At 38.0% G+C, this 15,033-nt stretch overlaps 1 protein-coding gene across 3 annotated transcripts in view; it reads left to right on the plus strand.

Moving 5' to 3' along the window:
* PIK3R4 (phosphoinositide-3-kinase regulatory subunit 4) overlaps window positions 1-15,033 on the plus strand; it is an 85,021-nt gene that overhangs the window by 19,397 nt on the left and 50,591 nt on the right. For all 3 annotated transcript variants that reach the window (XM_020894747.2, XM_020894745.2, XM_070466992.1), the window contains exons 6-7: window positions 743-964; window positions 11,065-11,238. In XM_020894747.2, coding sequence (XP_020750406.1) covers window positions 743-964; window positions 11,065-11,238 — 396 coding nt within the window. The remainder of the gene's footprint in view (window positions 1-742; window positions 965-11,064; window positions 11,239-15,033) is intronic.

Raw genomic sequence — 15,033 nt, forward strand, 5'->3', positions numbered from 1 at the left:
GTTAATCTAAAGCTTTTCTTAACGTGAATATAGAATTGTGTCTTTCAGACCACCTTGTCCCTTGACAGTGGCTGCTCCAGAAGTGGGCTCTGCCTTCATTCATTTAGTCAGTGGATAACTGTTAAATGAGCTTTGCATAAGGCAGTTTGTGTGCTTGCTGTGAACATTTAGGGACATGGTGGTAAGTGAGACAGAAGAGATTCCTGCTCTCTTGAGACTGTTTTAGTAAGGGGAAGACAACCAACTACCTAAATAAATGAATGAAAAAGGTAGGGTGGGTAGGAGATAAGATCAGAGAAGGAGGTGGTGGCCAGATCACGTGAAGTCTTGTCAGGACTTGCAGTATGTTTTCTGGCTTTCTAAACTGTAATTAACCAACACCTGTACCGTCAGATTATATCCTGACCAGTCTTAAGCGGTTTCACTTCCTTAGGTCGATCTTACTGGACAGTATCTTTCTCTGGTGCTCCCCCATAGTTTTTTTCTTTGAGCCTCATAAATAGAGCTAGTAAATAGTGAGATAGTAACCATGCTTATAGCACCTGCTTATTACGATGTTTTTCAATCTATGTTTCATTTTCCCAGCTATCCTTCAAAGCTTTGAGTAGTGGAAAAACTTAGTGATTGTAGGTTTTCTGTGGTGGCTTCTTTAATCATTGTTTCCTCCAAGGAGTGAGAAAGACTGGCTCTGTATGTTTGGAGGAAAGAAAATTGATCACGTTTTTCTTTTTTCTTTTTTTAGAGCTCCAAGCCTTACATGAAATGGTCCAACAGAAAGTTGTCACTTTGCTCAGTGACCCTGAAAATATCGTGAAACAAACCTTAATGGAAAATGGGATAACACGGTTGTGTGTATTCTTTGGACGTCAGAAAGCCAATGATGTTTTGTTGTCCCACATGATCACTTTCCTGAATGATAAAAATGATTGGCATCTGCGTGGAGCTTTTTTTGATAGTATTGTTGGTATGTTTTTGTTTGTTTTTAAATTTATCTTTAAGATTTGAATTATCTTCTCAAACAGATAACTTCCATGCAGTCTGAAAGGTGATAGTACTACCAGATTTCATTAATAAGGAAATGAAATGGTATTTCTGTCCTTCATGCTTCAGGGTGATGGAAATATCCTAGCTGATCAAGAGATTGATACGTACATATAAAGGTATACCATGTAGTCGTTAAAAAGTATGTTTTGAAAGAATATTTAATGACCTGGGAGAGTACCATGAAATATTACTAAAGTGACTGAACTCAGTTGAGTATAGGTAATAATAATAACAAATGATATGTTTATTAAAAAGGGTGAATATACTAAGATGTGAACAGTGATTATCTCTGGGGCTGGGATTATAGGTAATTGGTTTTTTTTTTTTTTTTTTCATTTTTCCATATTTGTCAAATTTTCTATAGTAAACATGCATCACTTTTGCAATCAGAAAATAACAAAGTATAGTTATGATTGAAAATCAGTCTAATTAGGAAGCTTATAGGCTTTGCTTTTTATAAAACCAAAAATTAGTGAAAAATTGGTTGACTTTTTTTCCCACTATTTTTTTCAAAATGTTTGAATTCTTAATTTTCAGATTTATCTGAAGAAGAGAAATAGTCTTGTATTTTATCTGCATATGATTCCTGTTGCATTTAGATTCAAAATTATAAAGAAATCAACTTATTTTGAGTAGATTAAGTCATGTTCTACACTAAGATTTATTATTTTTCATTTTGGAGTAGTAACTGATCATTTTCCACCTGATTGTACTGACCTTTTCAATTTTAGGTTTGTTATTTATGAAACAGTACATGCTAAAGCCATATTATTACAATTACCCACTACCTCTTTATATATCATTTTACACATGATTGTAAACTTGCCTATTAACTCAGAAGCTTAAAGACTCCTCTGCACACTGGTGAGTGCAGGTGTCAGACTTTCCCATGCAGTAGCAGAAGCTGCAGGACTTACAGATTCTGGTTTTCAGTGATCCGGGGAAGTAGCTGGTAAAAGGTCTGCTGTTGGATGTTTTTCCTGTAAAATAAAAATAGGAAAGAAACTCATTTACAATAGTATTCCTATTTCTGCTAATATTACTGTATAATGTAGAAAAAAGGACACTCCCTACTTTTCAAAAGTCTTGAACTCACTGTCCTTGCTTGTTACCCCTGGAGGTTACTGTGCCTCCTCTCTTCAGACCTTTCTGGTTCGTTCTTCACTTTTGCCTTAGTTTATTGATGCATCTCAGCCTTCCGTCTTGGACTCCATCTAACTCAACTCCTGAGCACAGTATGCTTTGCTTCTCACCTCTTTCTGTCTTGCTCTCTCCTTTAAGTAATCTCATTTTTACTTCTTTTCTTTCGAAAAGGTAATTCTTGAAACTTCATCTGTTGCTCAATTCATGTCGATGTGGAAAAACCCGGATTTGTTGATTTATTTATTTTATCTTTGGGCTTTCTATTTTTATGTGTTGGACGGTCTTTGTTGCTGCACTTGGGCTTCTCGAGTTGCAGCGAGCGAGGACGGCTCTTGTCTTGGAGCGTGGGCTTCTCATTGCTGACTGCTCTTGTCGTGGAGCGCAAGCTCCGGGCGCATGGCTTCTGCAGTTGCAGCGCACAGGCTCAGGGGTTGCGACTTGCAGGCGTTAGGGCGCGAGCTCAGTCGTGGGGCCACGGGCTTAGCTGCTGCAGAGCATGCGGAATCTTCCCCTACCAGGCTGGAACGCGTGTCCCTTGTGCTTACTGCAAGGTGGAGTCTTGCCCTCTGGACCACCAGGGAAGCCCCCATGTGTATTTTGAAACACGGCCTTTATGTCCCTCTGGACCACCAGGGAAGCCCCCATGTGTATTTTGAAACACGGCCTTTATGTTCTTTTTTCTTTTTTTTTCATTTATTTTTATTAGTTGGAGGCTAATGACTTTACAGTATTGTCATGGTTTTTGCCATACATTGATATGAATCAGCCATGGATTTACATGTGTTCCCCATCCTGAACCCCCCTCCCTACCCCATCTCTCTGGGTCATTGTAGTTCTGGGTCGTCTTTTTTCACTTTTAAAGTAATTTTCATTTATTTTTTGTGTATAAAAGTTAATACATACTTAATATAGAAAAATTGGACTTCCCAGGTGGTACTACTTGCAAAGAAGCTGCCTGCCAATGCAGGAGACATAAGAGATGTGGGTTTGATCCCTGAGTCATGATCCCCTGGAGGAGGGCCTGGCAACCCACTCCAATTCATGCCTGGAGAATCCCCATGGACAGAAGAGCCTGGCAGGCTACAGTCCACAGGGTTGCAAAGAGTCCGACACGACTTAGCACAGATGTGGAAAAATTGGAAGATCTAAAAACCTTAAAACAACTCCCCTCCAGTTCTCCAGACCATGTACAGCCTCCATTAAGGTTTTGTTTTTTCCCTTCCTCTGGGTCATCCTTGCCTCCTCTTTCCACCCATCATCCCATTCTGCCATACATGCTGTGAGGCATATGTTATATACTGGCTAAGAGCGGCTCTGTGTTGTTAATTGAAGGGTAATTGCTTTACAGAATTTTGTTGTTTTCTGCTGAACATCAGCATGAATCAGCCACAGGTATACATGTGTCCCCTCCCTCTTGAACTTCCCTCCCGTCTTCCTCCTCCCGCTCCCCTCTGGGTTGACACAGAGCCCCTGTGTGAGTTCCCTGCATCATACGGCGAATTCCCATTGGCTGTCTATTTACATATGGTAATGAAAGTTTCCATGTCACTCTCCATACGTCTCACCCTCTCCCCCTACTCCCCTGCCCCATGTCTATAAGTCTGTTTTCCATGTCTGTTGCTCCATTGCTGCCCTACAAATAAATTCATCGGTACCATCTTTCTAGATTCCATATATATATACGTTAGTAAATTATATTTATCTTTCTCTTTTTGACTTACTTCACTTTGTATAATAGGCTCTGGTTTCATCCACTTCATTAGAACTGACTCACTAGCATTCCTTTTTATGGCCGAGTAATATTCCATTATCCCCACCCTCACCCCACACACGCACACCCCACAGCTGCTTTATCCATTCACCTGTTGATGGACGTCTAGGTTGCTTCCATGTTCTAGCTATTGTAAATAGTGCTGCAATGAACACTGGGGTACATGTGTCTTTTTTCAGTTTTTGTTTTCCTCAGGGTATATGCCTAGGAGTGAGGTTGCATCATATGGCGGAGCCTGGTGGGCTGCCATCTATGGGGTTGCACAGAGTCGGACACAACTGAAGTGACTTAGCAGCAGCTTAGCAGCATGGTGGTTTTATTTCTAGTTTTTCTAAGAAAGCTCCACACCGTCTTCCACAGTGGCTATATCCATTTACATTCCCACCAACAGGGCAAGAGCGTTCCCTTTTCTCCACACCCTCTGCAGCATTTATTGTTTATAGACTTCTTGATGATGGCCATTCTGACCCTGTGAGGTGATATCTCATTGTAGTTTTGATTTGAATTTCTCTACTCATCACTTAGTTGTGTCTGACTCTTTGTGACCCCGTGGACTATAGCCCACCAGGCCCCTCAGTCTGTGGAATTCTCTAGGCAAGAATACTGGAGTAGGTTGCCATTCCCTCCTCCAGGAGATTTTCCAGTCTAGGGATCAAACCTGTATCTCCCGCCTTGCAGGCAGATTCCTTACCATCTGAGCTACCAGGGGAAATAATAAGTGATGTTGAGCGTCTGTTCATGTGTTGGCTGGCCATCTGTATGTCTTCTTTGGAGAAATCTCTGTTTAGATCTTTTCCCACTTTTTGATTGGGTTGTTTGTTTTTCTGGTTTTGACTTGTATGAGCTGCTTATATGTTTTGGAAATTAATTCTTTGTCAGTTGTTTCATTTGCTATAATTGTCTCCCACTCTGAACATTGTCTTTTCACCTTGCTTATAGCTTCCTTTGTTGTGCAAAAGCTCTTAAGTTTATTTAGGTCCCACTTGTTTATTTTTGTTTTTGTTTCCATTACTCTAGGAGGTGGGTTGTAGAAGGATCTTGCTTTGAGTTGGCTGCTCTTGAACACTTGTGTCGAGTTTGTAAGAGCAGCCACTCGACACCAGATTGCTAGGTTCAAGTCCTGGCTTTGTCAGCTACTGGTTGTGGTTCTAGGGGAAATCATTTAATCTTTTGTGCGCCTTTGTTTCCCTGCCTGTAAAATGAGGAGAATAATATTAACTAACCCACTAGTTGTTTTGAAGATAAAATGAATTAACGTGTAATAATGCCTAGTCCCTAAGCGCTCTGTATGTATTATATTACTTCTCAGTCTTGTTATTTTTTAAACCTTTATCTAGTAACATGTATATTCTGAACATTTTCTTACGTTATTAAAAATTCTTTGAAACCATAATTTAACAAGTAGAAATATTTTATAGTTTTACCAAAATTTAATGAACTGTTCTTTTGAATATTTAAATTGTTTTTACTTTGGTCAACATATATGATGCACATTTGTTCCGTTTAGTTCCTCAGTTGTGTCCAACTCTGCAACCCCATGGACTGCAGCATGCCAGGCCTCCCTGTCCATCATCAGCTCCCAGAGTTTACCCAAATTCATGTCCATTGAGTTGGTGATGCCATCCAGCCATCTCATCCTCTGTCGTCCCCTTCTCCTGCTGCCTTCAATTATACACATAACCATTTAATATTTTCTGATAATTTTCTCAGGTTGGGAGTCAGAAATTGTAATTACTGAGTTAAATAATATGAGTATATTTTTAGAACTTGACACATTTTGTAAGCTTTTCAAAGAGATAATATCATTGTCTACTCTGGTGGGCATTGTTCAGTAGTATTGCACAGCCTTCCAGTATGGAATAGGCTTCAGTCAGTCTTTGTTGGTAGCTTAAAGTGATGACTTGTTTTGATGTATATTTATTTGCTTATCACTGAAGGTGCAAAAAATTCCTCATGTTGATTACTCGTTCATGTTTCTTTGAAATAAAATAAAATAAAAATTCTGTAAATTTTTAATTTATTATTTTGGCTCCAATTTTTGGGTGGTGTTATGCTTTTCTTATAATTTTTTTTGAGCCTTTTATATATACATTGAAAACAACATTTTATCACTTCTATGGCAAATAATCTTTTCTCAGATAACTTGACTATTATTTTTTATGTCATTTAAAATAATTTTAGTGTTGTCAACTTATTTGATCTTTTCCTTCTTGATTTTTTTTTTTTTTTTTTTTTTTTACTTTTGCACTTAAATCTTTTTCCATTCCAGAATTAGGTTAATTATACATTGGGTGCATGTCTCTTTTTTTGTATTAAAGCTTTATTTTTTTTAATAGAAGTAAGAATCTGGCTTGCAATGCAGGAGACCTGGATTCGATCTCTGGGTTGGGAAGATCCCCTGGAGGAGGGCATGGCGACCCACTCTAGTATTCTTACCTGGAGAATCCCATGGACAGGAGCCTGGCGGGCTGCAGTCCATGGGGTTGCAGAGAGTTGGACGTGACGGAGTGACTAAGCACAGCATAGTATGAACTGCTTAATTAGTCTTTATTTGGGGCTGTGGTATGAGGTGAAATCTCAGTTTTTCTCAGGAATGTAACCAATTTTCCCAACACTATTTACTAAACATTTCATTTATTTTCCACTTATTTGTGAAGCTTCTATTATCATCTGTTGCATGCATATATTTTTTAGGGTCACTTTTCTAGGTATCCTATTCCATTGATTTTTTTAAAAATTCACTTCTCTACTCAATATTATACTCTTTATAGTTATATTTTAATTATTTAAGCAACTTTAGTATCTGGTAGAATAAGCTCCTCAAATGTCAGTCTTCTTTTCCAAAATATTTTGAGCTATTTTAGTTTGTTACACGTTTTAGTTTGTAAAGTTTCTAAATATAATTCACTGGAATTTTAAACAGCGTTTTTTCTTTTACTACAGAAAACAATTCTAAAATTCTTTGTCGATTATAAGGGAAATATACTTTTGCAAATTACTCAAAATATAAGAAGTAATGTATGAAAGGCAGTAGTTGCACTTTCCAGAGGCACTTACTCTGGTGTGTGGTTCTGGTTTGATATCTTCAGGTGACTATTGCTATCTTATATAGTATTTTCATATTATTCTTTTTAAGAGTATCAACTTTATACTTTATCTCTTAACTTTTTTCTATGCCAGATGAAGAGTTAACTCACTCATATCATAATCTGGTCCCTCTTGTCTACTCTGTTTTGAGTTGTTGATCAGTATGTTCGCGTGGTTGTTTTTGCTTTGTTGTTTTTATAACTTTAAATAATTTAGTTCTTTCTTAATTGGTCTTCTGATTTGGACTGCAAAGAATTTTGTGTTTCACTCCTTCCCTTCCTTCATTCCTTTTTTATCATTTTCTTTCTTTCTGCTTCTTCTGTTTGTTGATACTTCAACTAACAATTGCATTTTTATAGTTGATAATATTTAAATTCTGTAATCATAATGAAGTCTCTTCTGCTTGTATAGACTGATTCTGAAAATTCAAAATAATTTACATGAGTGTTTAAATTTTATTGACTTTAGAACCAAGTAGTGGACTGTATTTATAATTGCTCACCACAGTTCTTTTTTTTTTTTTTCATTTATTTTTATTAGTTGGAGGCTAATTACTTTACAGTATTGTAGTGGTTTTTGCCATACATTGACATGAATCACCCATGGATTTACATGTGTTCCACATTCCGATCCCTCTCCCGCCTCCCTCCCCATGCCATCCCTCTGGGTCTTCCCAGTGCACCAGCCCTGAGCAGTTGTCTCATGCATCCAACCTGGGCTGGTGATCTGTTTCACCCTTGATAGTATACTTGTTTCAGTGCTATTCTCTCAGAACATCCCACCCTCGCCTTCTCCCACAGAGTCCAAAAGTCTGTTCTGTACATCTGTGTCTCTTTTTCTGTTTTGCATATAGGGTTATCGTTACCATCTTTTTAAATTCCATATATATGTGTTAGTATATTGTATTGGTGTTTATCTTTCTGGCTTACTTCAGTCTGTATAATGGGCTCCAGTTTCATCCATCTCATTAGAACTGATTCAAATGAATTCTTTTTAACGGCTGAGTAATATTCCGTTGTGTATATGTACCACAGCTTCCTCATCCATTTGTCTACTGATGGCCATCTAGGTTGCTTCCATGTTCTGGCTATTATAAACAGTGCTGCGATACATTGGGGTACACGTGTCTCTTTCAGATCTGGTTTCCTCGGTGTGTATGCCCAGGAGTGGGATTGCTGGATCATATGGCAGTTCTATTTCCAGTTTTTTAAGGAATCTCCACACTGTTCTCCATAGTGGCTGTATTAGTTTGCATTCCCACCAACAGTGTAAGAGGGCTCCCTTTTCTCCATACCCTCTCCAGCATTTATTGCTTGTAGACTTTTGGATAGCAGCCATTCTGGTGTGTAATGGTACCTCATTGTGGTTTTGATTTGCATTTCTCTGATAATGAGTGATGTTGAGCATCTTTTCATATGTTTGTTAGCCATCGGGATGTCTTCTTTGGAGAAATGTCTGTTTAGTTCTTTGGCCCACTTTTTGATTGGGTCATTTATTTTTCTGGAATTGAGCTGCAGGAGTTTCTTGTATATTTTTGAGATTAATCCTTTGTTGCTTCGTTTGCTATTATTTTCTCCCATTCTGAGGGCTGTCTTTTCACCTTGCTTATAGTTTCCTTTGTTGTGCAAAAGCTTTTAAGTTTCATTAGGTCCCATTTGTTTATTTTTGCTTTAATTTCCAATATTCTGGGAGGTGGGTCATAGAGGATCCTGCTGTGATTTATGTCAGAGAGTGTTTTGCCTATAATCTCCTCTAGGAGTTTTATAGTTTCTGGCCTTACATTTAGATCTTTAATCCATTTTGAGTTTATTTTTGTGTGTGGTGTTAGGAAGTGTTCTAGTTTCATTCTTTTACAAGTGGTTGACCAGTTTTCCCCACACCACTTGTTAAAGAGGTTGTCTTTTTTCCATTGTATATTCTTGCCTCCTTTGTTGAAGATAAGGTGTCCATAGGTTTGTGGATTTATCTCTGGGCTTTCTGTTTTGTTCCATTGATCTATATTTTTGTCTTTGTGCCAGTACCATACTGTCTTGATGACTGTGGCTTTGTAGTAAAGCCTGAAGTCAGGCAGGTTGATTCCTCCAGTTCCGTTCTTCTTTCTCAAGATTGCTTTGGCTATTCGAGGTTTTTTGTATTTCCATACAAATTGTGAAATTATTTGTTCTAGTTCTGTATACACCACATTAACAAATTGAAAGATAAAAACCATATGATTATCTCAATAGATGTAGAAAAAGCCTTTGACAAAATTCAGCTTCCATTTATGATAAAAACTTTCCAGAAAGCAGGCATAGAAGGAACATACCTCGACATAATAAAAGCTATATATGACAAACCCATAGCAAACATTATCCTCAGTGGTGAAAAATTGAAAGCATTTCCCCTAAAATCAGGAACAAGACAAGTGTGCCCACTCTCACCACTACTATTCAACATAATTTTGTAAGTGTTGACCACAACAATCAGAGCAGAAAAAGAAATAAAAGGAATCTAGATAGGAAAAGAAGAAGTGAAACTCTCACTGTTTGCAGATGACATGATCCTCTACATAGAAAACCCTTAAGACTCTACCAGAAAATTACTAGAGCTAATCAATGAATATAGTAAAGTTGCAGGATATAAAATTAACACACAGAAATCCCTTGCATTCCTATACACAAACAATGAGAAAGCAGAAAGAGAAATTAAGGAAACGTACCATTCACCATTGCAACAAAAAGAATAAAATACTTAGGAGTATATCTACCTAAAGAAACAAAAGACCTATACATAGAAAACTATAAAACACTGATGAAAGAAATCAAAGAGGACACAAACAGATGGAGAAATATACCGTGTTCATGGATCGGAAGAATCAATATTGTGAAAATGAGTATACTACCCAAAGCAACCTATAGATTCAATGCAATCCCTATCAAGTCGCCACAGTTCTGATGCCATGACTCTTATCACTTGATGAGACTGTCTATAGCATCAAGGTCAATGGATTCTTTTTTCTATCCTCTGCAAACAACAAAATACACAGTACATTTTAATTTATTTCATTTTTACACTATGACTTTCTTGAACAGTTTTTTTTTTTTTGTCCTGGAGTTTGAGTCTTTTGTTTTCCTTTTAGAGAGAAAATATACTTTCTTCACTCTGTCTATAATATCTAGCTTCTTTCTTACTAGTTTTATCTATTGCTTATAATGTCTTCCATTTTTCTTCTTAATAACATTTTTGAAGTTTATTGACTTTTTAGTTTTAATTTGGGCTGATTGATTTCTATGTCTTTACTAGCTATTATCCTTTTCCCCCCTTGAATTCTTGGTTTATATCTACCATTTTGTCTTTCTACATTTTCCTCATTTTGTTGGAAAATATCCTCAAGAAACTTTCTTAGAAATGTTTGCATGGGAGTTAACCACATATAGTTCTTGCATGTCTCACGATGACTCATTTTTGTATCCTTATTTTATTGACAGTTTGGGTATAAAATATCTTCCATAATCTTGAAGATCTTGCCCTGTTGTGTTCTAGCCTGCATGGATGCTGAAGATCATCAGACTGATGCCAGTCTGATTCCATTTCCTTTTTAGGGGATCTGTATTTTTCTTTCTGTAAGCTTATAGGATCTTTTTCCCCTTGGTGTCACAGAATTTCTTGGTGATTAGCATTGGTGTGGGTCTTTTTTATTTATTGTGCTGAATAGGAAATGCAGTGTCTCTCCCTGGGTTATTGCTTAACATATTTGGCTTTTGATTCGTTTTATTCCCTGGTGGCTCAATTGTAAGGAATCTGCCTACAATGCAGGAGACCCAGGTTCGATCCCTGGTCGGGAAGATCCCTTAGAGAAGGAAATGGCAACCCACTCCAATATTCTTGCCTGGAGAATTCCATGGATAAGGGAGCCTGACAGGCTACAGTCCATGGGGTTGCAAAGAGTTGAGGACATGACTGAGCAACTAACACTTTCACTAATAACGTTTGTAGTTTCAGGTATAAAAAAGTCATGTATGGTTGCTTCTGTTTTTCAGGTGTCGCTGCCTATGTTGGCTGGCAAAGCTCCTCAATTCTCAAACCCCTGCTGCAACAAGGTCTTAGTGATGCTGAGGAATTTGTTATTGTGAAAGCTCTTAACGCCCTTACCTGTATGTGTCAATTAGGGCTGCTGCAAAAACCCCATGTCTATGAGTTTGCCAGTGATATTGGTAAGTTTTTGCTTCTTAAAATTAGGATGGGAAAATTAGGGAGTGGTAAGAGAAATGTGGGCTTCCCTGGTGGCTGACGTGGTAAAGAATCTGCCTGCAGTGCAGGAGACATGAGTTCCATCACTGGATTGGGCAGATCCCCTGGGAAAGGGAATGGCTACAACTGATTGATAGCACTGTGATATTTCTAGACAATCTTGAGTCAGATTTTCAGCTCTTTTGTCTCTTGTGTGTGTGTACACATGCGTGCACACGCTCGTGCATGCTTATGCCTGCATGCGTGTTGTATGTGACACACAGGCCACTCACAGGAGCCTTGGTTCTCCAGCCCAGGCTGGGAAATGCATCTTTGTTTTAATCTGTAGTTAAGTGTTGGTGATCCTTGAAAGATGAAGATTTTTTTTATTTTTAACACAATGTAGATAAAATCTTCAAACGCTCTGAAGAGTTAGCTTATGTTTTTGGACACTTGATGGCTAGATATATTGAGACTGTGTGTGAAAGACTGTCTGTGACGTCTGTCATTGTGCTGACTGCTATCACTGCTGTTAGCAGTTCTGTCGACCAGTGAAGGGGTAATTCCTTGGCCTTTATAATAGTTACCTGTGTTCATCAATTTAAAATTCAGAGTAAGAACAAATAGATATATGTGACCCTTTGTAAAAGTAAAAATACTAGAAGCTTTTAGTTTCCTCATCGCTTCATTTTAAGGAAGTCACCAATGTAAGATTGCAAGTTGACTTTGTACTGAGAAGACATGAAATCTTAGACAATTTTAGATAAAATATTTTATTACTGCTTAATACTTTGCCAAAAAAATGTATAAAAACTCAAAAATTAATTAGATTTGATTGATAAGTTTCTCTTGAGGCAATCCTCAGAGAAAAAAGACAAAGGAATTATTAGTTTATTTATTGAAATTAGATGGTTAGATAGTAGAGGAATAAAATTTCTGAAAGTTTTTATGCATGAATATAGCTTTTTAAAAGAAAATATTTGTGGAAATTTGAGTATATGTACACTTCTTATTCTGTACTCTAATATCTGTAATCATTCTTTTAGTCTGTAATCCTAATTTGAAATTTTGTTGATGATTATGTTAAAAAGAATGACAAATTTAATAGTGAAGTTTTGAGTATTGGCAATGTAATCATATTAAAAATGTCTGCTACACTGAAATGCTTTTAATTTTTTTGTGTAAGCTACAAAGTACTAAACCTTGCGGGAATCATCTCTCTTTTTTCCTCAATTTTTAAAGAGCTAATAGCTTGGCAAGCAAAAATTATTAATACAATCAAAGATGTTAGAATGTTTTTTGACTTTCTTGTCCTATGTAGTATAAGGCAGATGTAGAAAGCACCCCTTTTTATAAGTATATTAAAGAGAAAATGTATCATCCTAACACATATCTTGCCGCCTGCAATATTTTCCTGCTCATTTCTCACATCAGTGTTTTTTTTTCTTCTCCTGTGAAAGTGGCATTACTTAAGGGTCAAATTTTCCTTGCTTTTGACTTTGATGGTCTTTATTCTAATGAAAATCCTCTGTATATAAATATGTACTTGTATATTATAATTTCACATAATGTATTCTGTTGCTTATCTGGAAATTATTTTCGAGATTTGATATATAAGTAGCATTTTATTTATCTGCAAAATGGATGTCCATCAGTTTTCAAGCTAAAATTATCATAAAAGACAGTTTTTTACCTTTGTTGTCAAAATCTACAGAGATTTTTCTGAGTCCTGCTGTTTCTAGTCGGGGTCTTCAAGTATCTTAAGTTTTATGTAAAAATAATTATCTTGAGGTATAGAATAAATCCAATGTGGTACATTGGATTTGGAGCTTTTTGGATGTGGAACTCCCTTGGAACTAGAACTGAATTTATACTACCTATGGGGATGAAGATGAGCCTTGCTGAGAAAAATCAAGCAAATAATCATTTGTTGGCATTTTGAACTACTTAAAAGAAAAATGCTTTTAATAACTTAGAAACACCTACTTAAAGAACAGATGATAAGCTGTATGCATGTCTCTGTTCTTTCTTTAAACTATGTGTGGTTAGTCTGTTCCAGCAATGCTTAATGGGAACTGTGTTGGTGGTGGTGATTGTCATGACTGATGCTACTCAGTCCTCCCACTTGGACGTTATGAAAACTCACCTTTCCCTCTTGTCATCATCGTTCAGTCACCAAGTCATGTCTGAGTCTTTACCCCCCCATGGACTGTAGCCCACCGGGTTCCTCCATCCGTGAGATTTCCCAGGCAAGAATATTGGAGCCAGTTGCCATTTGCCCCTCCAGGGATCTCCCTGACCCAGGGATCAAACCCACATCTCCTTCCCTGGCAGGCGGGTTCTTCACTGCTTAGCCACCTGGGAAGCTGCTACCTTCCCTCCACTTGTCCCCAGAAAACTGGAGATGTACTGGATATTTTACAGAGAATCCTCTTGATTCTGTTTTCTTGTATTTGGCATCTTTGAGGTTCTTTGTACCCGTTAGCTGCTTACCAACACAATAATGCTGTACATTAATCAACCACGAAATCTCAGAAGTGCTTCAGTCAGGTTCTCATCGTCCATCTAGATGCGAGCTCTGTGGGCGGCTCTGCTTTAGGCCTTGCATCTCCCAGACTGTCTGTGGGGACTGGAATGTATCTGTCTCCTCCTGGGGCCACGTCGGAGGGGCAGCAGCTGCCCAGGTGATGTCCTGGCTGGTGGCACAAGCCTCACTATGCTGCGCATTTGGAGCCTCTGTCTGTGTTACATCTGCAGGCGTTCCATTGGCTAGAGCAGGTGCTGTGACAGCCAAGGGGCGGGCAGAGATGGACCAGTTGTGCAGGTGAGCGCCAGGTACGGGTGGGACTGTAACACAGCTAACACAGAGGACTGGGACCATTGATTCAGCCTCGTCTCCTGCCTGACTTCTGCCAAGTTGTCTTGAGTTGAGTTACCTTTTGGAGGTTTTTCAGTGTTTTTCCAGCCCTCATTTTCTCTGTTGTTAGAGGAGCAGCCCTTCCATTGCTGGCTGTCTCAGAAGCTGCAGGGTGTAGATGGAATAACCAAAATCACCTCCATGTGTAGCTAGAAGAATTGGAAATGGGAGAGCTTTGGAGACAGATATCTTGAACAAATTTTTTCTCTTGCCCTATTTGTGTAAACAGTCATCTCTTATTTTTTAAATTTATTTTTTATGGAAGTGGCCCTGGTTTGTAACATCATCCAGGTTTCATGTGTATAGCATTAGCTCTCTGCTTCTGTGCACACTGCGGTGTGCTCACCCCCAAAGTTGAGTTTCTGTCCTCCATCATTCAGTTGATCCCCTTTACCCGTCTTACCCTTCTCCCTGCCCCTCCCCGTCTGGCAACTGTCACTGTGTCCTCTCTCATTTGTATGCTGTTTTTGTTCGGCTTAGTTCATTTACTATTTTTTGTTTGTTTTTTGTGTGCCACACATAAGTGAAATCATGGTATTTTGCTTTCTCTGTCTGACATATTTAACTTAATGCACTCAAGGTCCATCCATGTTGTCTCACAGGGCAAGCTTTTGCTTTTTTTATGGCTGAGTAGCATTCCATCACATCTTTATACCACTTCGTTATCCATTGATGGGCACTTAGGTTGTTCCATATCTTGGCTATTGTAAATAAAGCTATAATGAACATAGGGGTGCATATATCTTTTTGAAATAGTGTTTTATTCTTTGGATAAATCACTTACGTGTGGCACACCAAATAGCCAGAAGTAGCTGGATCTTATGGTAGTTCTGTTGTTAACTTTTTGAGGAATCTCTACAGT

This window comes from Odocoileus virginianus, chromosome 4, assembly GCF_023699985.2.
Source record: "Odocoileus virginianus isolate 20LAN1187 ecotype Illinois chromosome 4, Ovbor_1.2, whole genome shotgun sequence".
Lineage (NCBI taxonomy): Eukaryota > Metazoa > Chordata > Mammalia > Artiodactyla > Cervidae > Odocoileus > Odocoileus virginianus.